Source organism: Ornithorhynchus anatinus, chromosome 4, assembly GCF_004115215.2.
Source record: "Ornithorhynchus anatinus isolate Pmale09 chromosome 4, mOrnAna1.pri.v4, whole genome shotgun sequence".
In the NCBI taxonomy this organism is placed as follows: domain Eukaryota; kingdom Metazoa; phylum Chordata; class Mammalia; order Monotremata; family Ornithorhynchidae; genus Ornithorhynchus; species Ornithorhynchus anatinus.
The window spans coordinates 20,818,475-20,842,435 of record NC_041731.1 but is presented as its reverse complement, the minus strand read 5'-3'; the positions used below and the strand labels follow the sequence as shown (position 1 = coordinate 20,842,435).

At 47.2% G+C, this 23,961-nt stretch overlaps 1 protein-coding gene and 1 long non-coding RNA gene across 3 annotated transcripts in view; one reads left to right on the top strand and one right to left on the bottom strand.

Moving 5' to 3' along the window:
* Positions 1–9,287: 9,287 nt before the first annotated feature.
* DERL1 (derlin 1) overlaps positions 9,288–23,961 on the top strand; it is a 19,791-nt gene continuing 5,117 nt past the window's right edge. The window contains exons 1-6 of one of the 2 annotated variants that reach the window (XM_029063025.2): positions 9,288–9,541; positions 13,785–13,896; positions 16,205–16,269; positions 19,377–19,403; positions 20,576–20,671; positions 22,363–22,415. In XM_029063025.2, coding sequence (XP_028918858.1) covers positions 9,389–9,541; positions 13,785–13,896; positions 16,205–16,269; positions 19,377–19,403; positions 20,576–20,671; positions 22,363–22,415 — 506 coding nt within the window. In that variant the 5' untranslated portion in view covers positions 9,288–9,388. The remainder of the gene's footprint in view (positions 9,542–13,784; positions 13,897–16,204; positions 16,270–19,376; positions 19,404–20,575; positions 20,672–22,362; positions 22,416–23,961) is intronic. The other variant, XM_029063024.2, reaches the window with a different exon arrangement.
* LOC114811189 overlaps positions 20,371–23,961 on the bottom strand; it is a 25,128-nt gene continuing 21,537 nt past the window's right edge. Inside the window, exon 4 of the long non-coding RNA XR_003758863.1 lies at positions 20,371–20,454. This is a non-coding gene — a long non-coding RNA (uncharacterized LOC114811189). The remainder of the gene's footprint in view (positions 20,455–23,961) is intronic.

Here is a 23,961-nt window from a genome sequence, read left to right as displayed (position 1 = left end):
AGCCCGCTGGGACTTGTAGTTCTCGGAGCGGGGGACGTCGGGGAGCGTCGCCGCAGAGCCCGCTGGGACTTGGAGTTCTCGGAGGGGGGACGACGGCGAGCGTCGCCGCAAAGCCCGCTGGGACTTGGAGTTCTCGGCGGGGGGACGTCGGGGAGCGTCGCCGCAAGGCCCGCTGGGACTTGGAGTTTCCAGACGGGGACGTCGGGCCGCGTCGCCGCGAGGGCTGCTGGGATTTGGAGTTTCCAGCGGGAGTCGCCGAACCGCGCTTTGGGCGTCATATATATGCATATTTATGAATGTATATTTTTATGTATATTTATATGTATATATTCATATGCATATGCTTATGTACATTTATATGTATTTTATGTATATGTGTATTTTATGTATTCATTCATTCATTCAATAGTATTTATTGAGCGCTTACTATGTTTAGAGCACTGTACTAAGCGCTTGGAATGAACAGGTCGGCAACAGATAGAGACAGTCCCTGCCGCTTGACGGGCTTACAGTCTAATCGGGGGAGGCGGACAGACAAGAACGATGGCAATAAATAGAGTTAAGGGGAAGAACATCTCGTAAAAACAATGGCAACTAAATAGAATCAAGGCGATGTACATTTCATTAACAAAATAAATAGGGTAATAAATATATATATATTTATATGTATAATTCATTCATTCAGTAGTATTTATTGAGCGCTTACTATGTGCAGAGCACTGGACCAAGCGCTTGGGATGAACAGGTCGGCAACAGATAGAGACAGTCCCTGCCGTTTGACGGGCTTACGGTCCAATCGGGGGAGACGGACAGACAAGAACAATGGCAATAAATAGAATCGAGGGGAGGAACATCTCATTAAAACAATAGCAAATAAATAGAGTAATAGACTAGAATGTTGGTATCTGTTAAGCACTGTATGTGCAGACCGCTGTTCCAAGCGCTGGGGGAGAGACAGGGCCACCAGGTTGTCCCACGTGAGGCTCACAGCCAATCCCCATTTGACAGATGAGGTAACTGAGGCCCAGAGAAGTAAAGTGACCTGCCCACGGTCACTCAGCTGACAAGTGGCAGAGTGGGGACTCGAACCCATGACCTCTGACTCCCAAGCCCTGGCTCTTTCCACTGAGCCACGAAATGACATTTTTTTTTTAATGGCATTAGCTAAGCATTTTATATGTGTCAGGCACTGTTCTAAGCGCTGCGGTAGCTACAACCTAATCAGGTTGGACACGGTCCCTGTCCCACATGGGGTTCGCAGTCTTAATCCCCACTTTACAGGTGAGGGAACTGAGGCGCAGGGAAGTGAAGTGATTTGCCCAAGGTCACGTTGCAGACAAGCTGTGGAATCTAGATTAGAACCTTTGACTTCCAGGCCCAGGCCCTTTTTTATAGTATTTGTTAATTGCTCACTGTGTGTCAAACACTATTCTAACGCTGGGGTAGGTACAAGTTAATTAGGTCAGACACTGTCCCTGGCCCCTGTGGAGCTCACAGTCTAAGAACGAAGGAGCACTGATATTTAGTCCCTTTTTGACTTTTGAGGTAACTGAGGTAGAGAGAGGAATGCAGAATGAAACTTTTAATTTTTAACTTTTTATATTTATGTGTCCACCCCCCTCTAGATGGTAAACTCATGTGGCCACTGAACCTGTCTGCTAATTCTGTTCTATTGTACTCTCCCAAGTGTTAGTTCAGTGCTCCACACCTAACAGGTGCTCAATAAAAACAATGCACTGATTGACTGATGATTGACAGTAATAAGAGTATGGAAAATTAAATAAATGGAGTTCTTAATATAAACATAGGTGCTAAGGGTGGCAATATCTGTTAATTCTTTTGGTTTGTCCTCTTGCATCCGCTTGGTACAGTGCTCTGCACTTAGGTGCTCAGTTAATATCCTCTAGACTGTGGGCTCTTCGCGGGCAGGTAATGTGTCTGTCATATTCTCCCAAGTGCTCAGTACTGTGCCCTGTACTAAGTGCTCAATAATTATGATTGATGGATTAATAAGGTGAAGTAGGGAAGTAGCATGGCCTAGTGGCTAAAGCCCGGGCCTGGGAGTCAGAAGGACCTAGTTTCTAATCCCAGCTGGCCACCTATTTCCTCACGAAAATCAACACGATCAGGTCTAAGCTCCCCAAAGTCACCCCTCCGCCTCTCCCCTCCCCCCAACCAACCCCCTCCCCTACTTTCCCATCCTTCCCTGCAGTATCCTCAGAGGAGATCTCCTCCCTCCTCGCAAGTGCCACCCCCTCCACCTGCGCCTCGGACCCCATTCCCTCTCACCTTCTTAAAACCATCGCCCCTGCCCTCCTCCCTTCCTTAACTTCTATTTTTAACCACTCAATCTCCAAGGGCTTCTTCCCCTCTGCCTTCAAACATGCCCACGTCTCCCCCATCCTAAAAAAACCCGCTCTTGACCCCACTTCCCCCTCCAGTTATCGTCCTATCTCCCTACTACCCTTCCTTTCCAAAATCCTAGAACGAGTCGTCTACAATCGATGCCTAGAATTCCTTAACTCCCATTCTCTCCTAGACCCCCTCCGATCTGGCTTCCGTCCCCTCCACTCTACCGAGACTGCTCTCTCTAAGGTCACCTGTGACCTCCTTCTTGCCAAATCCAATGGCTCCTACTCCATTCTGATCCTCCTTGACCTCTCTGCTGCCTTTGACACTGTCGACCATCCCCTCCTCCTCCATACCTTATCTCACCTTGGCTTCACGGACTCTGTCCTCTCCTGGTTCTCCTCTTACCTCTCTGGCCCATCATTCTCGGTCTCCTTCGCTGGAGCCTCCTCCCCCTCCCATCCTTTAACTGTTGGAGTTCCTCAAGGGTCAGTTCTTGGCCCTCTTTCATTCATTCATTCAATAGTATTTATTGAGCGCTTACTATGTGCAGAGCACTGTACTAAGCGCTTGGGATGAACAAGTCGGCAACAGATAGAGACAGTCCCTGCCGTTTGACGGGCTTACAGTCTAATCGGGGGAGACGGACAGACGAGAACAATGGCACTAAACAGCGTCAAGGGGAAGAACATCTCGTAAAAACAGTGGCAACTAAATAGAATCGAGGCGATGTACAATTCATTAACAAAATAAATAGGGTAACGAAAATATATACAGTTGAGCGGACGAGTACAGTGCTGTGGGGATGGGAAGGGAGAGGTGGAGGAGCAGAGGGAAAGGGGAAAATGAGGCTTTAGCTGCGGAGAGGTAAAGGGGGGGTGGCAGAGGGAGTAGAGGGGGAAGAGGAGCTCAGTCTGGGAACGCCTCTTGGAGGAGGTGATTTTTAAGTAAGGTTTTGAAGAGGGAAAGAGAATCAGTTTGGCGGAGGTGAGGAGGGAGGGCGTTCCAGGACCGTGGGAGGACGTGACCCAGGGGTCGACGGCGGGATAGGCGAGACCGAGGGACGGTGAGGAGGTGGGCGGCAGAGGAGCGGAGCGTGCGGGGATTTACACTCACTCCCTCGGTGAACTCATCCGCTCTCACGGCTTTGACTACCATCTCTACGCAGATGACACGCAGATCTACATCTCCGCCCCTGTCCTCTCCCCCTCCCTTCAGGCTCGCATCTCCTCCTGCCTCCGGGACGTCTCCACCTGGATGTCGGCCCGCCACCTAAAACTCAACATGAGCAAGACTGAGCTCCTCATCTTCCCTCCCAAACCCGGTCCTCTCCCAGACTTCTCTATCACCGTGGATGGCACGACCATCCTTCCCGTCTCTCAGGCCCACAATCTCGGTGTCATCCTTGACTCGTCCCTCTCGTTCACCCCACACATCCTATCCGTTACCAAGACCTGCCGGTTTCACCTCTACAATATCGCCAAGATCCGCCCTTTCCTCTCCACCCAAACGGCTACCTTACTGTTACGGGCTCTCATTATATCCCGGCTAGACTACTGTGTCAGCCTTCTGTCTGACCTCCCTTCCTCCTCTCTCGCCCCGCTCCGGTCTATTCTTCACTCCGCTGCCCGGCTCATCTTCCTGCAGAAACGATCTGGGCATGTCACTCCCCTTCTTAAACAACTCCAGTGGTTGCCTATCAACCTCCGCTCCAAACAAAAACTCCTCACTCTAGGCTTCAAGGCTCTCCATCACCTTGCCCCTTCCTACCTCTCCTCCCTTCTCTCTTTCTACCGCCCACCCCGCACGCTCCGCTCCTCTGCCGCCCACCTCCTCACCGTCCCTCGGTCTCGCCTATCCCGCCGTCGACCCCTGGGTCACGTCCTCCCGCGGTCCTGGAACGCCCTCCCTCCTCACCTCCGCCAAACTGATTCTCTTTCCCTCTTCAAAACCCTACTTAAAAATCACCTCCTCCAAGAGGCGTTCCCAAACTGAGCTCCTCTTCTCCCTCTACTCCCTCTGCCACCCCCCCTTTACCTCTCCGCAGCTAAACCCTCTTTTTCCCCTTTTCCCTCTGCTCCTCCACCTCTCCCTTCCCATCCCCACAGCACTGTACTCGTCCGCTCAACTGTATATATTTTCGTTACCCTATTTATTTTGTTAATGAATTGTACATCGCCTTGATTCTATTTAGTTGCCATTGTTTTTACGAGATGTTCTTCCCCTTGACGCTGTTTATTGCCATTGTTCTTGTCTGTCCGTCTCCCCCGATTAGACTGTAAGCCCGTCAAACGGCAGGGACTGTCTCTATCTGTTGCCGACTTGTTCATCCCAAGCGCTTAGTACAGTGCTCTGCACATAGTAAGCGCTCAATAAATACTATTGAATGAATGAGTCTGTATTTGATCCAATAAGAATAAAAAAATGGTATTTACTAAGTACTTACTGTTTGCAGAGTTGGTAGACACATTCCCTGCCTACAGTCAGCTTACAGTCAAGCGGGGGAGACACTGACAGTCAATTAATTAATGGTACTTTCTCAGCATTACTGTGTGCAGAGCAATATTCTAAGCACTTGGGAAGGTCCAAAAGAACAGTTGTTAGACATGTTTCCCGCACAGGATGCGCTAACAGTCTACAAGGGGAGACTGTCATTAATAATCAATTAATTAATGGTGTTTACTGAGCCATGTGGGACAGGGACTTTTGTCCAACCTGATTGGCTTAGCTCTACCCCAGTGTTTAGTACAGTGCCTGGCACATAGTAGGCATTTAAAAAATGCCATTAAAAGAAAAATTCCAGTCAAAACTCTGGGGTTACGGAGAGGAATCAGTTCTTCACACTTAATAGTGTTGGTATTTGTTAAGCGCTTACTGTGTGCAGAGCACTGTTCTAAGCACTGGGGTAGATACAGCGGAATGAGGTTGTCCCACTTGAGGCTCACAGTCTCAGTCCCCATTTTGCAGATGAGGTCACTGAGGCACAGAGAAGTTAAGTGACTTGCCCACAGTCACACAGCTGACAAGTGGCAGAGTCAGGATTCAAACCCATGACCTCTGACTCCCAAACCCATGCTCTTTCCACTGAGCCACGCTGCTTCTTGAAAATTAATGAGCAGAAAGAGGGATGATGTTATGTTGAGGGGTCAATTCATTACACTTTCATTCATTCAATCATTTATTGAGCACTTATTATGTGCAGAGCACTGTACTAAGCGCTTGGAAACGACAATCCAGCAATAGAGGCAATCCCTGTCCACACCAGGCTTACAGTCTAAAAGGGGAAAGGAAGACAGACATCAAAACTAGTAATCAGGCATCAACACAAATAAATAGAATTATAGATATATAAACATCAAAACAAGTAAACCGAACTAGTGAGCAGAAAGGAGGGATGACAGATAAATACATGGCATGGAACATTTCTTTTTCAGTGTGAGGTAGAAAAGGAAGTGATAAATCAGAGCAAAGTGAGTCTAGCTGGTTACATAAATATTCATGGTTGGTGTTCTCATAAATCAAACATGAAACCGAGTGTGACATTCATGTATAATCAAAAGGAGTCGGTGTTTACAACTGAAGTAGTATTTTTGAAGGAAAAAAAAATGATTTTCAGCTTGACAGAAAGGCCTGGTGCTAATTCTCAAATACAGTACAATACGATAAATGCCGGTATGAATCATGTATAAAAGCAATCATGCAAGACCAGAGAGAAAAAGGGATCACAAGCAGTAACAAACAAGCACTCTCGTGGGTCTAAGTTGGAGAGAAACTTGAAGCAGCAACATAGGGTTTGGGATTAAGGCTAGAAAGAGACTGGGTTTGTTATACAAATAATAATGTTGGTATTTGTTAAGCGCTTACTATGTGCAGAGCACTGTTCTAAGCGCTGGGGTAGATACAGGCTAATCAGGTTGTCCCACGTGAGGCTCACAGTTAATCCCCATTTTACAGATGAGGTAACTGAGGCACAGAGAAGTTAAGTGACTTTCCCACAAATGATTATGGTTGTACTATTTGTTGTACAAATCTGTTGGGAGCAGCGTGGCTGAGTGGTGAAAGCCCGGGCCTGGGAGTCGGAAGGAGCTGGGTTCTAATCCCTGCTCTGCTGCGTGACCTGGGGCAAGTCACTTTGCTTCTCTATGCCTCAGTTTCCTCATCTGTAAAATGGGGATTGAGGCTGTGAGCTCCACACATAAGGGGCAGGGATTGTGCCCAATGGAATTTGCTTGTATCCCACCTCAGGGCTTCGCACGGTAAGCGCTTAACAAATACCACAATTATTATTATCGGTGGTTGTCAATCCACAAGCCTTGACCACGCAAGGCAGGATTCCTCCCCCATTTCCGCCCTGGTGTCCAAAGAGGGTGGTAAAGCAGCATGGCTCAGTGGAGAGAGCCTGGGCTTAGGAGTCAGAGGTCATGGGTTTGAATCTCTGCTCTGCCACTTGTCAGCTGGGTGACTGTGGGCAAATCACTTCACTTCTCTGGGCCTCAGTGACCTCATCTGTCAAATGGGGATGAAAACTGTGAGCCCCACGTGGGACAACCTGATCCCCTTGTATCCCCCCAGCGCTTAGAACAGCGCTTTGCACATAGTAAGCACTTAACAAATATCACCATTATTATTATCCCGGCTCTGACACTTGTCAGCTGTGTGATTGTGGGCAAGTCACTGCATTTCTCTGGGCCTCAGTGACCTCATCTGTAAAATGGGGATTAACTGTGAGCCTCACGTGGGGCACCGTGATGACCCTGTATCGACCCCAGCGCTTAGAACAGTGCTCTGCACATAGGAAGCGCTTAACAAATCTCGACTCTGCCACTCAGCTGTGTGACTGTGGGCAAGTCACTTCACTGGGCCTCAGTGACCTCATCTGTAAAATGGGGATTAATTGTGAGCCTCACGTGGGACAACCTGATGACCCTGGATAATAATGTTGGTATTTGTTAAGCGCTTACTATGTGCGGAGCGCTGTTCTAAGCGCTGGGGGATACAAGGCGATCAGGTTGTCCCACGTGGGGCTCACAATCAATCCCCATTTTACAGATGAGGTAACTGAGGCCCAGAGAAGTTTAGTGACTTGCCCAAAGTCACACAGCTAGCGTGGCTCAGTGGAAAGAGCCCGGGCTTGGGAGTCAGAGGTCATGGGTTCTAATCCCGGCTCCGCCACTTGCCAGCTGTGTGACCTTGGGCAAGTCACTTAACTTCTCTGTGCCTCAGTTCCCTCATCTGTAAAATGGGGATTAAAACTGTGAGCCCCATGTGGTACAACCTGATCACCTTGTATCCCCCCCAGCACTTAGAACAGTGCTTTGTACATAGTAAGCGCTTAACAAATACCACCATTATTAAGTGGCGGAGCAGGGATTCGAACCAGTGACCTCTGACTCCCAGCAGCGTGGCTCGGTGGAAAGAGCCCGGGCTTGGATCTACCCCAGCGCTTAGAAGAGTGCTCTGCACATAGTAAGCACTTAATACCAACATGATTATTGTTAGAGAAGCAGCATGGCTCAGTGGAAAGAGCCTGGGCTTTGGAGTCAGGGGTCATGAGTTTGAATCCCAGCTCTGCCACTGATTTGTCAGCTGTGTGACCATGGGCAAGTCACTTCACTTCTCTGGGCCTCAGTTCCCTCATCTGTAAAATGGGAGATTAACTGTGAGCCTCACGTGGGTCACCCTGATGACCCTGTATCTCCCCCAGTGCTTAGAACAGTTCTCGGCACATAGTAAGCCCTTAACAAATTCCAACATTATTATTATTATTATGAGTTCGAATCCCAGCTCTGCCACTTGTCAGCTGTGTGACTGTGGGCAAGTCACTTGGAATTAGAACCCAGGTCCTTCTGACTCCCAGGCCTGCTCTCTATCCACTAGGTCTTGCTGGTTTGATGACGACGATGATGACGATGATATCTTCCTGCTCTTCAAAACCCGCCAATGGTTGTCCGTCCCTGTTATTGTCCAGCAGAGACTCGTGACCCTGGGGTTTTAAGGCACTCAATCAGCTCGTGGCTCAGTGGAATGAGCAAGGGCTTGGGAGTCAGAGATCATGAGTTCGAATCCTGATTCTGCCACTTGTCAGCTGTGTGACTGTGGGCAAGTCACTTAACCTCTCTGTGCCTCAGTTCCCTCACCTGTCAAATGGGGATTAACTGTGAGCCTCACGTGGGACCACCTGATTCCCCTGTATCTCCCCCAGCGCTTACAACAGTGCTCGGCACATAGTAAGCGCTTAGCAAATACCAACATTATTATTCTCTGGGCCTCAGTGACCTCATCTGTCAAATGGTGATTAACTGTGAGCCTCACGTGGGGCCACCGGATTCCCCTGTATAATAATGTTGGTATTTGTTAAGCGCTTACTATGTGCCGAGCACTGTTCTAAGCGCTGGGGTAGACATAGGGGAATCAGGTTGTCCCACGTGGGGCTCACAGTTCTTAATCCCCATTTTACAGATGAGGGAACTGAGGCACAGAGAAGTTAAGTGACTCGCCCACAGTCACACAGCCGACAAGTGGCAGAGCTGGGATTCGAACTCATGAGCCCTGACTCCAAAGCCCGTGCTCTTTCCACTGAGCCACGCTGTATCTCCCCCAGCGCTTAGAACAGGGCTCAGCACATACTAAGCGCTTATTATTATCCAGCGCTTAGAACAGCACATAGGAAGCGCTTAACAAATCCCAACGTTATTATTATTATTATTGTCCCCTTGTTTGTGAGAAGGGAGGGGGGTTTAGTGAGGGAGCAGGGTCCCCTCAGGAGCTGAAAGGGGGCGAGATGAGGCCCGCGTAGGGCGGCCATGATGGGCCCGGGCCTCCTCCTCCCTCCCCCTCCCGCCCGCGGCCCACGGGGCGGGACTTCCGGGCACGTGACCCCGCGCCGGAAGTGGGCGCCCCCCGTCGGGCCTTCGAATGCGGCCGCGCCACGTCAGGGGGCGGCCGCCATTGCCTTGCCGTCCCCCACTTCCGCCTCACCCCACTGCCGTCGGGGGGCGGGGGAGGGCGTCAGCTCTCTCGCAAGCCCGGGGCCGCCGACATGTCGGACCTGGGGGACTGGTTCAGGAGCATCCCCTTCATCACGCGCTACTGGTTCGCCGGCTCCATCGTCATCCCGCTCATCGGCGAACTGGGCCTCATCCACCCCTACTACTTCGCCCTCTGGCCCGAAGCCTTCCTCCACCGCTTCCAGGTAGCAGGTCGGGCTGGAGGGGGGAGGGAGGGAAGGACTACAAACCCCAGAAGGCCCCGCGGCCCCGCCTCGCCCGCTCATCCCTCTTTGCGCGCGCAAGGCCTGCTGGGATTCGTAGTCCCCGACCCTGTATCCGTTTCGGGAATGGGCAGGGTCTGGGTGTTGAACAATAATAATAATAATGTCGGTATTTGTTAAGCGCTTACTAGGTGCCGAGCACTGTTCTGAGCGCTGGGGGGGATACAAGGTGATCAGGTGGTCCCACTTGGGGCTCCCAGGCTTCATCCCCATTTTACAGATGAGATACACTGCCTTGTGTCCCTTCTGGTGAGCCAAGAACAAAGAGGGCCCAGTATGAGAATGTTGGTATTTAAGGGCTTACTCTGTGCAGAGCACTGTTCTAATAATAATGTTAATGTTGGTGTTTGTTAAGCGCTTCCTATGTGCCGAGCACTGTTCTAAGCGCTGGGGTAGATACAGGGTCATCAGGTTGCCCCACGTGAGGCTCACAGTTAATCCCCATTTTACAGATGAGGTAACTGAGGCACAGAGAAGTGAAGTGACTTGCCCACAGTCACACAGCTGACAAGTGGCAGAGCCGGGATTCGAACTCATGACCTCTGACTCCCAAGCCCGTGCTGTTTCCACTGAGCCACGCTGCTTCTTTAAGCGCTGGGGGGCTACAAGGTGATCAGGTGGTTCCACCTGGGGCTCCCAGTCTTTATCCCCATTTTACAGAGGAGGGAACTGAGGCACAGAGCAGGGAAGCGACTTGCCCAAGGTCACACAGCTGACAGTAGGAGCGGGATTAGAACCCATGACCTCGGACTCCCAAGCCCGGGCTCCTTTCACTCTTCCACGCTGCTTTTCTGAGCCACGCTGTAACCAATCAATCGAATTTATTGGGCATTTGCCGTGCGCGGGACAGTGGATTGAGCGCCTGGGAGGGGACGTGGCGTGGCTCAGTGGAAAGACCTTGGGCTTGGGAGTCAGAGGTCATGGGTTCGAATCCCGGCTCTGCCACTTAGCTGTGTGACTGTGGGCAAGTCACTTCACTTCTCTGTGCCTCAGTTACCTCATCTGTAAAATGGGGATTAAGACTGTGAGCCCCACGTGGGACAACCTGATTCCCCTGTGTCTACCCCAGCGCTTAGAACAGTGCTCTGCACATAGTAAGCGCTTAACAAATACCAACACTTCCCTGGGCCTCAGTTCCCTCATCTGTAAAATGGGGGTGAAGACTGTGAGCCTCACGTGGGACAACCTGATTACCCTGTTTCTCCCCCAGCGCTTAGAACAGTGCTCTGCACATAGTAAGCGCTTAACAAATACCAATATTATCATTATTATTATTATTCTAATCCCGGCTCCACCACTTGTCTACCGTGTGACCTTGGGCAAGTCACTTAACTTCTCCGTGCCTCAGTTGCCTCATCTGTAAAATGGTGATTAAAAGAGAGAGCCCCACCCTCTATCCTCACTACCCTTTATCTACCCCAGCGCTTAGAACAGAGCTAGGCACCTAGCGCTTAACAAATACCACAATAATAGCCACTATTATTATATTTTAAAAAACTTATAAACACGTTTCCTGCTCACCACGAGTTTACACTCTAAAGGGGGACACAGATGTTAATAAAAAGGATTTATAATATATAATCTGCAGAGCTGTTGGGGCTTAGGGTGGGGCGAATATCATTTACCCAAGGGTCCCAGATCCAAGCGCCAGTTGTCAGGCCGGTACCTGGGTCTTCCATATTTTAATAGACTAAAATAGTTATCCCTTGATTCTACCTTTACTTCCTCACAATTTCTAGTGGACATCAGATAAATCATTTAAGGACTATTATCTTGAAGGGCGGACGAAAGTTGAGGCGGTGGTGTTTGCAAAGCTGGCAAGAATTTCTACTAGCAAACGTGTCCAGGTGGACAGGAAACTCGCTTTGGGCTTTTTTACAATAATTAATCAGTTACTGGGTGCCAGACATGGTTCTAAGATTTGGGGTAGATACAAGCTGATCAGGTTGGGACTCAATCTCCCTTCCACAGAGGGGTCACGATCTCAATCCCTGTTTTCCAGGTTGGGAATTGAGACCCAAGAGAAGTGAACTGACTCGCATGAGGTTACACAGCAGACGGGTGGCGGGGCCAGAATTAGAACCCCGGTGCTTCTGACTCCCAGGCCCATTCTATGTCCTTGAAATTTCCTTCCTTTTTATGATATTTGTTCTGCACTTTCTATGCGTTAGGCATTGTTCTAAGCGCTGGGGTAGATAATCAGGTTGGACACAGTCCACGCCCCACATGGGGTTCACAGTTTTAATCCCCATTTTCCAGATGAGGGAACTGAGGCACAGAGAAATGAAGCGACTTGGCCAAGGTTTCACCACAAGCGGTGGAGCTGGGATTTGAACCCAGGGCCTTCTGATTCCCAGGCCCGGGCTCTGACCATTAGGCCAAGGTGCTTCTCCATCTCCTTTGGTGGTGGCTGTGCAGCAGAAATACCCATTTTCCAGATGAGGAAATGGAGGCACAGAGAAGTGAGGTTAATTGGCCAGCGTCCATTCCTTCAATAGTATTTATTGAGCGCTTACTATGTGCAGAGCACTGTATTAAGCGCTTGGAATGTACAGTTTGGCAACAGATGACCTTCCCTCTGCTCCTCCCCCCTCCTGTTCCATCCCCTCAGCCCTGTACTCGTCCGCTCAATCGTATATATCTTCATTACCCTATTTATTTTGTTAATGAGATGTACATCACCTTGATTCTCTTTATTTGCTATTGTTTTAATGAGATGTTCTTCTCCTTGATTCTATTTCTTGCCATTGTTCTTGTCTGACCGTCTCCCCCGATTAGACTGTAAGCCCCTCAAAGGGCAGGGACTGTCTCTGTCTGTTACCCATTTGTACATTCCAAGCGCTTAGTACAGTGCTCTGCACATAGTAAGCACTCAATAAATACTATTGAATGAATGAATCCCTGCCCAATAGGCCACCACAGACAGGTGGAGGAGCCGCTATTTGACCCCAGGGCCTTTTGATTCCCAGGCCCGTGCTCTAACCACTAGGCCACGTTTCGGCACCTCTAGGAGGGAATGGAGCAGGCGTGTTTCCTCACAATTGGGGCAGGAGTCTCGGAGGCTCCATTGGAAAGGCTTCCAGAGAGGGTAAGGCTGAGCCACGTCTTTGAGTTAGTGGCATTGTCTTTTGGGTGGAGAGCACTGTACCGAGCACTTGGGAGAGTCCGTTAAAACAGTTAGTAGACACGTTCCTTGCCCACACCAAGCTGACAGTCTAGAACTAGACCTGTTCCTTCACTGCGGCCATTCTTTTTCTGTTCCCCACTAGGCTACGTGGGTGGGTGTGAAACAGCATGGCCAAATGGTTACAGCACAGGCCTGGGAGTCACAAGGACTTAGTAATAACAATAATAATAATGGTATTAAGTGCTTACTATGTGTCAAGCACTGTTCTAAGCACTGGGGTAGATACAGAGTAATCAGGTTGTCCCACATGGGGCTCACAGTCATAATCCCCATTTGAAAGATGAGGTAACTGAGGCACAGAGAAGTTAAGTGACTTACCCAGTCACACAGCTGACAAGTGGCGGAGCAGGGATTAGAACCTGTGACTTCTGACTCCCAAGCCCCTGCTCTTTCCCGTGTCCACCACGTGTTTGCTGAGTGACCTTGAGCAAGTTGCTTCACCTCTTGGTACCTCAGTTTCCTCATCAGTAAAGTGGGGATGAAAACTGTGAGCCCTATGTGGGACAGGGACTGTGTCCCAACTGAGTAGGTCATATCTACCCCAGCACTTAGAACAGTGCTTGGCACATAGTGAGTGCTTAACGTACCATGTGGGACAGTGACTGTCCAACATGATTAGCTGGTTTCCTCCTCAGCACTTAGTATAGTGCCTTGCACATATGAAGTGCTTATCAAATACCACAATGATTATTAAAAGGTTCCCCTCACTCCTACTCTGGAGTCAGTCACGGGTATTTATTGAGCATTTACCAGGTGCAGAGCACTGTACCGAGCTCTTGGGAGAGTCCAATAGAAAAATATAATGGACATATTCCCTGCCCATGACAAACTTACAACCTTGAGGAGCCAGGAGTTGCCGTCTTTGTGGCTACACTCTGGCAGCCCTGCTCTGCTGGTCTTTTTTTTTGTTTTTTCGCTGAAATCCCGCCTTCCTACTAGACATTAACTGCCATGTTTGTTTCATTTTGGTTCGGACAGATATGGAGACCAATCACTGCCACGTTTTATTTCCCTGTGGGACCCAAAACGGGATTTCTCTATCTGGTTAATTTGTATTTCTTGTACCAGTATTCTACCCGCCTAGAAACAGGTATGTCGTTTTCTCTCGGTGCACTTCCTACTCAGTCAATTCATTCAGTCAGTCAGATTTATCGAATGCTTACCGTGTGCAGAGCACTGGACTGAGCGCTTGGAAGAGGACAATACAACAGAGTTGGTAGACACGTTCTCTGCTCACAATCAGCTGACAATCTGGGGGGCGGTGGAGAGACAGATATTAATTATCAATCACTCAGTTGTATTTATTGAGCGTTTGCGGTGTGCACAGCACTGTACTGATTTTAACCCCCCCCCACTCCCCCCCACCAACCCCAGGTGGGATGACACAATGCTGAGAACGGAGTCAATAACCATATCCGTATTCTACATGCTTTGTTAGGGGCACCTGACAGCCCGACTCACTCTCCATCAGTGAGTCTACATTTATTCCAATTTTTTATTTTATTGATTTATCATTTAATATTTATTTTGTTTTTAAATTGTACGTGTTAGGCACTTACCCTGTGCCCGGCATTGTACTGAATGCTGCGGTAGGTACAAGCTATTCAGGTTGGACAAAGACAGTGTCCCACATGTGGCTTACAGTCTTCATCCCCATTTTTACAGATGAGTTAACTGAGGCCCAGAGAAGTGAAGTGATTTGCCTGACGTCACCAGCAGATAAGGGGCAGAGTGGGGAGTAGAACCCAGGTCGCTCTGACTCCCGGGCCCTGGCTCTATCCATTAGGCCACACTGCCCAGCTTTCTAGTCACAGCCCTTTATCCTTGTGGGTTCAGTGAGGTACCCATGGTCCCCTCTAGACCATAAGCTCATTATGGGCAGAGACTATGAGCCTCATGTGGTACAGGCACCTTGTCCAACCTGACAATCTCGTATCTACCCCAATGCTTAGTACTGTGCCTGACACATACCACAACTATTATTATTATTCTCTGACAGCCCTCTCCCTCTCTGATTTTAACCATACACATTTCCTGCTTCCCCCAGCCCCAGCAGGACAAAAATAAAGCCCAAAGATCTGAAACAGACCAATGAAGTTTCCCCCAGAAGTATAGTAGATGGTATTTGTTTAGCGCTTACTTAACAAAGTATGTGACCTTGGGCACTTCACTTCTCTGGGCCTCAGTTCCCTACTCTATAAAATGGGGATTGAGACTGTGAGCCCCCAATGTCCAACTTGATTTGCTAATTTCCACCCCAGCACTTACTACAGTGCCCACACTGCTCGGTTCTCTAGCCACAACCCTTTATGCTTGAGGGTTCAGTGAGATACCCATGGTCCCTTCAAGACTGTAAGCAAGAGTAATAAGTGATTAACACATATAATTATTATTATTACTAGTATTAAGCGTTGGGGTAGATACAGAATAATAAGGTTGAACTCAGTCTCCATCCCACAAGGGGCTCACAGTCTTAATCCCCATTTTCCAGTTGAGGAACTGAGGCACAAGAGATGACTTGCCCCAGCTCCCACAACAGATGAGTGGCAAAGCTGGGTTTTTTGTTTTTTTAAAATAATATTTGTTAGGCACTTTACTGTGTGCCAGGCACTGTCCCAAGAATTGGGATAAATACAAGATAATCAGATTGAACATAATCCATGTCCCACCTGGGGCTCACAGGGGTAATCCCCATTCTCCAAGTGAGGGAAGTGAGGCCCAAAGAAGTGAAGTGACTTGCTCCCGATCACACGGCAGACAAGTAACAGAATGGGAATTAGAACCCAGCTCCTTCTGACTCCCAAGTGTGGGCTGTAGCCACTAAGCCATGCTGCTTCTCAAGTAGATATAACCTGAAGCTGCTACCACCCTCATCAACGACTCCGAACCTCAGGTTTCTGTGGCCCTCTGAGAGTTCCCTAGTGTTCTCCACCTAGAGAAAGAGCTGGTGCAGTAGTTTGTGTTGGCTTGTGGTAGCCATGGCTGAAAATCATCCCTTATTCTTCTGATCCTTCGTCGTTAGCCTCAGTGCTCTGTATAGGGGATGCTCACAAATCAAAGAAGTCGCCAAATCTGACTTGATCCAGATTGGTCCCGAGTCCCTTAACACCTATATCCCTTGGAGCTCTTTGAAGTTTATCTTCATCCTAGAATGAACTTCTCAGTATGAGAATTCAGTATCATTTTCGATTTGGTGTCTGGGAATGAAGATTTTATTTATTGTTTTGTTTTCCTGTCTTGTGTCCCATTAGAAAATGTTCATTGTGGGCAGGAAATGTGCATGTTTTATTGCTATATTGTCCCCTCCCAAATGCTTAATGTGGTCCTCTGCACAAAGATGACTGAATGAATGAAAACGTGATCTGTGTCCATTGACATTTTTTGCTGTTTGTTTGCAGGAGCATTTGATGGGAGACCTGCAGATTATATGTTCATGCTTCTCTTTAACTGGATCTGCATCGTCGTATCCTTCTCTTCATCACACCGTCGATCACTTTCCAAATGTGTCCATCCACTGGTTGTGTGTTGTGGAAATTGAAACAGTCCATGGCATAAAGCACCTCAGGTCTTTAGCAGTCTCGTTCCTAAGTTCATGTCAAATGGCACTCTGAGATGAGAAGAGCTTCATGGATACAGGGAAGCCATCATTTTTCCTGTTTTTACCTGAAATTGGTCTTATTGTAGCTCCCGCTGCTTGTACCCTGTATACATGTTCATCAATCAGTCGAAGGTATTTATTGAGCTGTTACTGATGCAGAGCAGTAGACGAAGCACTTGGGAGAGGACAGTGTAACCGAGTTGGAAGACCTGTTTTATGGCAGCTTGTCGACTACCAAATTGAAGCAATGTGGCCTAAGTGGAAAGAGCACAGGCTTGGGCGCCAGAGGACCTGGGTTCTCATCCGGGCTTCATATTTGTCTGCTTGCATGACCATGGGCAAGCCACTTCACTTCTTTCTGCCTCAGCTTTTTCATTTGTAAAACAGAGATTTAATCCTACTCCCTCCTACTTAAGCTGTGAGCTTTATGTGGACTGGGACTGTTTTCAACCTGATTATCTTCTATCAAATACCACTATTATTATTACAAAGTGCCATAGGGCCGCTTTGAAAATTGTCATTATAGGCAGAAAATTTAGTCTGAAAATGGCCCCTTTGGTTTGAACCTTATTATCATCATCATCATTATTATTATTATTGTCGTATTTAAGAACTTACTGTTTGCCAAGCACTGTTCAAAGTTCTGGGGTAGATACTTGCCAATCAGATTGGAAACAGTCTGTGTCTCGCATGGGCTCTTGATCTTGTAGGGTCTAATCTCTATTTTTTTGAGATTATAAGGTCATTCTGGATAGGGAACATATCTATCAACTCTGTTATATCAGCCTTTCCCAAGCACTTAATACAGTGTTCTGCAGTCAGTAAGCTCTCCATAAATAGGATTGATTGATTTCCAGATGAGGAAATTGAGGCCCATAGCATTGAAGCGACGTCCCCAAGGTGAAACGGCAGACAAGGGGCAGAGCCGGAATTAGAGCCCAGGTCTTCTGACTCTATGGCCCGGGCTGTATCCACAAGGCCATGCTGCCTTTGCTCCCCCCTCCCGCCCCCCCCCCCCCCCCCCCCAATGGCATTTGTTAAGCACTTTACTTTGTACCAGACACTGTACTAAGCACTCTCAGGTCTTGCACGTCCCCATGATCAGGTCTGTCCTAAATCTGTTATCAGGCCAACCAGGCAGCTCCAAAGGTAAAGAGAGTCTCGGTCATTCAATCAGTCGGTTGTACTGATTGAACACTTAAAGTTTGTATAGTACTGTACTAAACACTTGGGAGAGTCCAATAGACACGTTCCCTTCTCACAATGAGCTTTCAGTCTAGATGTGGGGAGACAGACATGAATAGAAATAAATTGCAGATATGGACATAAGTGCCGTGGGGCTGATGCCTGGCAGGATTGTCAGGATGCTCTAGCCCAGGCCTTCAGAGGGCTGAGTGTAACCAGGGTGATTATTAGAAAGGTGGCATTACCAACAGAATGAATGAACATTGTGAGAAGCAGCACGGCCGTGTGAATAGACTTCCGACCTGGGTTCTAATCCCAACTCCTCCACTTCTCTGCTGTGTGGCCTTGGGTAAGTCACTTGACTTCTCTGGGCCTCAGGTCCCTCATCTGTAAAATGGGGATGAAGACTGTGAACCGCATGTGGGACAGGGACTGTGTCCAACCTGATTAGCTTGTGTCTACCCCAGTGCTTAGTACAGTGGTTGGCAGGTAGTATGTGCTTAACAAATACCATGAAAAAAATCCTCCAAAAACCCTTTAGACTTTTTACTCCTGATGTGAGAAACTGCAGCAGAAGCTCAACTGTTTAGATCCCATCCTTAGTCAGGGAGGGTGGGCAAGCAGTGTGGCCTACTGGAAAGTGCATGGATTTGGGAGCCAGAGGACTTGGGTTCTAATCCTGGCTCCTCCACCTGCCTGCTGTGTGACTGAGCAAGTCTCTTTACTGTGCCTCACTTTCCTCAACTGTAAAATGAAGATTTGATCCCTGTTCTCCCTCCTATTTAGAAAGGGGACCCTGTGTGGGATGGGGACTGTGTCCAACCTGATCATCTTGGATCTACCCCGGTGCTTACTACAGTGTTTGGCACATAGTAAGCACGTAAATGCCCCATTGATTATTATAGGGTGGCAGTTTTAAAAATTGTCAGTCAATCCATCGTATTTACTGTACTCTCCCAAGCGCTTAGTACAGAGCTCTGCACACAGTGAGTGCTCAATAAATACCATTGACTGAATGAAGTCCAAAAATGAGCCTGGGGAAATGGGCAATTGTTTTGGGCTTTTTTGTCTTCCTGAAGGATCAGACTGCATTGCTGAGTAGGAAGGGAGATGTGAGAAGATTCAATTAAGATATTATTTTAAATTGTCACCTCCTGTGCATTTCATTTTTAAATTTAGTGACTTGTCCCAGAGAGTTGGCTTACAAGTAAAACACACCATTTGTTCATGGAAATGTTTGGCAAGCTAGGGTTTGGAAAAGCGTTTTCTGAAATTTAATTTGTCTCTTTCCTAAGCCACTGAAATTAGCCCTTTAGAAGTAGCAATGTAATTTATTAAGCGCTTACTGGGAGAACACTCTACTGAGCGTTGGAAAATAATAATACGTGTATGTAAGTGCTGACTCTGTGCCAGGCACTGTACTAAGTACTGGGGTAGATACAAGATAATGGGGTTGGACACAGTTCCTGTCCCACACAGCACTCCCAGTCTCAATCCTCATTTTATAGAAGAAGTAACTGAGGCACAGAGAAGTTAAATGACTTGCCCAAGGTCACACAACATGCAAGTGGCTGAGCAGGGACTAGAACCCAGGTCCTTCTGATTTCCAGGCCAGTACTCTATCTGTGGTCATATTCACATGGACACTAGGTCATGCTGCTTCTCTAACAGGTGGGAATTAAACATGGACCCTGCCCCTTGATAGCCATCCTTTAACCCCTCTAAAGAACAAACTCTTCTACTCTCATTACTTCCTGACTAAATTTTCTTTAACGAGGGAAACCAAGATTACTGGCTTAATAATGGATATGCAGGTAAGCATCTCGTAGAAAAAGTCATGTTTGTCTTAAAAATGTGTATATTCAGCTGCACTCTTTTTGAGCAGAAGAATGTGTTCTTACCCAATCAATGGTAAATTCCTTGAGGGCAGAAACCAGGCCTGTTAACTCTGTTGTACCTTCCCAAGTGAGAGCAATGTGGCCTAATGGATAGAGCCCGGGCCTGGGAGTTAAAAAAAAAAAAAAAAAAAAAAAAACACCCTGCATTCTAATCCTGGCTCCGTCACCTGTCTGCTGGGTGACCATGGGCAAGTCATGTCACTTCTCTGGGCCTCAGTGACCTTATCTGGAAAGTGGGGGTTAAGCCTGAGAGTCCCATGTGGGACATGGACCATATCCAAGCCGATGAACATGTATCCACCCCAGTGTTCAGTACACAGTCTGCCACATGCTAAGCGGTTCACAAATACCTTTTTAAAAAAAGAGCTTACTGTAGTCTCTGCACAGAGTAAGCACTCATAAATACTCTTATTTGACAAATACGTTTTGAAATACTGTTTATTTAAATGGAATTTAAGTGCCTACTGTGGGCCAGGCACTGTACTAAGTGCTTTTGCAGGTGAGGGAACTGGGGCACAAAGAAGGGAAAGGACTTTAAAAACAAACAAAAAACAACAACTCCAAAACATGGTACTTGTTAAGCACTTAGGATGTGCCAGGCACTGTACTGAGTGCTGGAGGAGATTCAAGATAAGCAGTTCCCACATAAGGTGACAGACTAAGTAGGAGGGAGAAAAGGTATCAAATCCCCATTCTGCAGACAAGGGAACTAAAGAAGTGAAGTGACTTTTTTTTAATGGTATTTGTTAAGTGCTTACTAGGTGCCAGGCACTGTACTAAGCGCTGAGGAAGACACAAGCTAATCAGGCCGGACCCAGTTCCTGTCCCACGAGGGGCTCCCAGTCTTAAACCCCATTTTCCAGATGAGGTGTAACAAGCCCAGAGAAGTGAAGCAGTTTGCTCAAGGTCACACAGCAGACGTGTGGCAGAATCAGATGCAGTCTGGGAGATGTCACCAATTTAAACCCTGCACAGAGGGGAGAAATGACAGAAATGAGTTAGTCGGGCCTTTGATATTTCAGCCCCTGGTAATTGATTATTATTATTAGTATTATTATTATTTTAACTTGTTTGTCTCCTTTTTTCAGCTACTGATGATTCCTCTTATAATGTCAGTGCTCTATGTTTGGGCCCAGCTGAACAGAGATATGATCGTGTCATTTTGGTTTGGAACAAGATTCAAGGTACAAGTTACTTCTTTATTCCTATGAATGTTGGTCTCCCCCCATTGATGACCTCTTTATGGGCCGGGAAATATCTGTTAATTCTTTTGGTTTGTCCTCTTGCATCCACTTGGTACAGTGCTCTGCACTTAGGTGCTCAGTTAATATCCTCTAGACTGTGGGCTCTTCGTGGGCAGGTAATGTGTCTGTCATATTCTCCCAAGTGCTCAGTACTGTGCCCTGTACAAAGTAAGTGCTCAATAATTATGATTGATGGATTAATAAGGTGAAGTAGGGGAGTAGCATGGCCTAGTGGCTAAAGCCCGGGCCTGGGAGTCAGAAGGACCTAGTTTCTAATCCCGGCTCCGCTGCTTGTCTGCTCTGTGACCCTGGGCAGGTCACTTGATTTCTTTGGCCCTCTACTTCCTCATCTTTAAAATGGGGAAGAAGACTGTGAGCCCCATATGGGATGGGGACTGTGACCTACCTGATTATCTCGTATCCACCCCAGAACTTTGACCAGTGCTTGACACATAGTAAGCGCTTAACAAATATTATTATTATTATCATTGTACCCCTTAAGAATTTTCTCAGTTCTCCCTTATTCCGTTTTGAGTTTTGGAGGCCAGGGATGAAGTTTCTATCTTGGCCAGAGGAGGTCACTGTAGAGCAGCACATGGCTCCCATCCTGCCTTTCCCAGTCTGATTGGGAATTTTTCTTTCCTTCCCTGGAATCCTGTGAGCTTTTGCTGGTATAACAAGTAGCCTGTTGGTTCATTCATTCATCTAGTTGTATTGCGTGCTTACTGTGTGCAGAGCACTGGACTAAGCACTTGGGAGAGTATAGAAGCAGCGTGGCTCAGTGGAAAGAGCACGGGCTTGGGAGTCAAGAGGTCATGGGTTTGAATCCCGGCTCTGCCACTTGTCAGCTGTGTGACTGTGGGCAAGTCACTTAACTTCTCTGGGCCTCAGTTACCTCATCTGTAAAATGGGGATTAAGACTGTGAGCCTCACGTGGGACCTGATTACCCTATATCCTCCCCAGCGCTTAGAACAGTGCTCTGCACATAGTAAGCGCTTAACAAATACCAACATTATTATTTTATTATTAATGCAACAATAAACATACACATCCCCTGCCCGCAACAAGTTTACAGTCTAGAGCAAAATCACACCCTGCTCTGTTTTCATATGGGTTGGAACAGCTGCTAGAGGTTGAGGAAGCCACACAGTGCCTGAAGAGAGAGGATTAGTCAATGCTGATGATGCTATTTCTTGAGCACTTATTGTGTGTTGAGAAGGATCCAATTTAGCTTTTACAATTATTGGTATAACTGGAGGAACGGGGTCTGAATGAGTAATAATAATCATGCTATTTAAGCACTGTGCCTGGGTTCTAAACCTGTCTCTGCTACTTGTCTTCTGGGTGACCTTGGGCAAGTCATTTTTCTGTGCCTCAGTTCTCTCATCTCTAAAATGGGGATTAAGACTGTGACCCCCATGTGGGATATGGACTGAATCCAACCTGATTAGCTTGTATCTAGCCCAGCGCTTCGTACAGTGCTGCCCAGCGTATAGTAAACACTTAACAAATGCCATTTAAAAAAAACAAACCAGAAGGACAAAGGGGCTTTGAATCCCGTCCCTCTTCTCATGCTGATAGGGACAAAAGATTTGTGTGACTTGATATACCTTTGTATATTTCCTCCTAGGCCTGTTATCTGCCATGGGTTATTCTTGGATTCAACTACATCATCGGAGGGTCGTAAGTATTGCTTTGTATGGCCTACATGGAAAAATTATTAAACTGTGAGAAACTGTGCCCCTTAGTTCCCCTCTTCCCCCTCAATTTTTAAAGTTTGGGATAAAGGAATCTTAGTGTTTAAGCACTGCTATAAAGAGTGCTGCATTTGCATAGTAACTTTGAACACAGTAAGTAAGTAAATTGAACACAGTTCAATAAGTTATACCCCAGCAGGGTGGCCTATTCATTCAGTAGTATTTATTGCGTGCTTACTATGTGCAGAGCACTGTACTAAGTGCTTGGAATGTGCAATTTGGTAACAGAGACAATCCCTGACCAACAATGGACTTGCAGTCTAAATGGTGGAAGTCTGGATCCAAGAGTCAGAAGGACCTGAGTTCTAATCTTGACTCCACCACTCATCTGCAAGTCACTTCATTTTTCTGTGCCTCAGTTCCCGTATCTGTAAAAGGGGGATTAAGACTGTGAACCCCATGTGGATCAGGGACTGTGTCCAAACTGATTAGTTTGTATTTACTCCAATGCTGAGAACAGTGCTTGGCACATAGTAAGCACTTAACAAGTACTATTATTATTATTATTATTATTATTATTATTATCATTATTATGTCACCCAGCACCTAGTACAGTCCCTGGCACATAGTAAGCACTTAACAAATACCTTTCAAAAAACAAACCCAGGATACAGCAGCTCACACGGAACTCTTTATTTCGAGGGAACTGTGGCTTTCTGGTTTCAGTATATATAGTCCATTTTCTGATTGAATTTGGGGATGGTGCCCATGAACTTTTCAAGTCCCCAAACTGTCTCTCAATTCAAGATCAAAGTGAGTCTAGCTGCCAAATCGTAAAATTACAACTGGGCAACACTGCAAGAGAACCAAGCCCTTTTAGTCTTTTCTAGTCACTCTCAATTTCTTCTCAGCCCCATGTTGGGTAGGCAATGTGTCCAACCTAATGAACTCGTACCTAACCCAGCACCTAGAAGAGCATCTGCCACACAATAAGTGCTGAATAAATCTCACTAAAAAGTAAAAAAAAAAAAAAAACAAAAAAAAACTGAGCTCCGCTAAGTTCAGTAAGGTCTCCACTCAGAAAATTGCTCTGCCTGTGAGAGATGAATTGAAGACTTTAATTATAATTTGCTTAATAAAACGCTTAACAAATACCAACATTATTATTATTAATGATGGTATTTTTTAAGTGCATACTATGTATCCAAGCACTGTTCTATAATGCTGGGGCTGATACAAGCTAATCAGGTTGGACACAGTCCCTGTCCCACATGGGGCTAACATTTTTAATCTCTATTTGACACATGAGGGAACTGAGGCCCAGTGAAGTGACTTGCCCAGGGTCACATAGACAAGTGGCAGAGCGGGGATTAGAACTCAGACCCTTCTAACTCCCAGGCCCAGGCTCTATCCCCTAGGCTTTCAGTACCTATTCATAGAGAGACAGACGGAAAACCCTGCCAGAGACAGAGCACCCTGATAGTAGATGTGGACGATTGATCCGTTAGATATGGATGATTGATCCTAGCTAA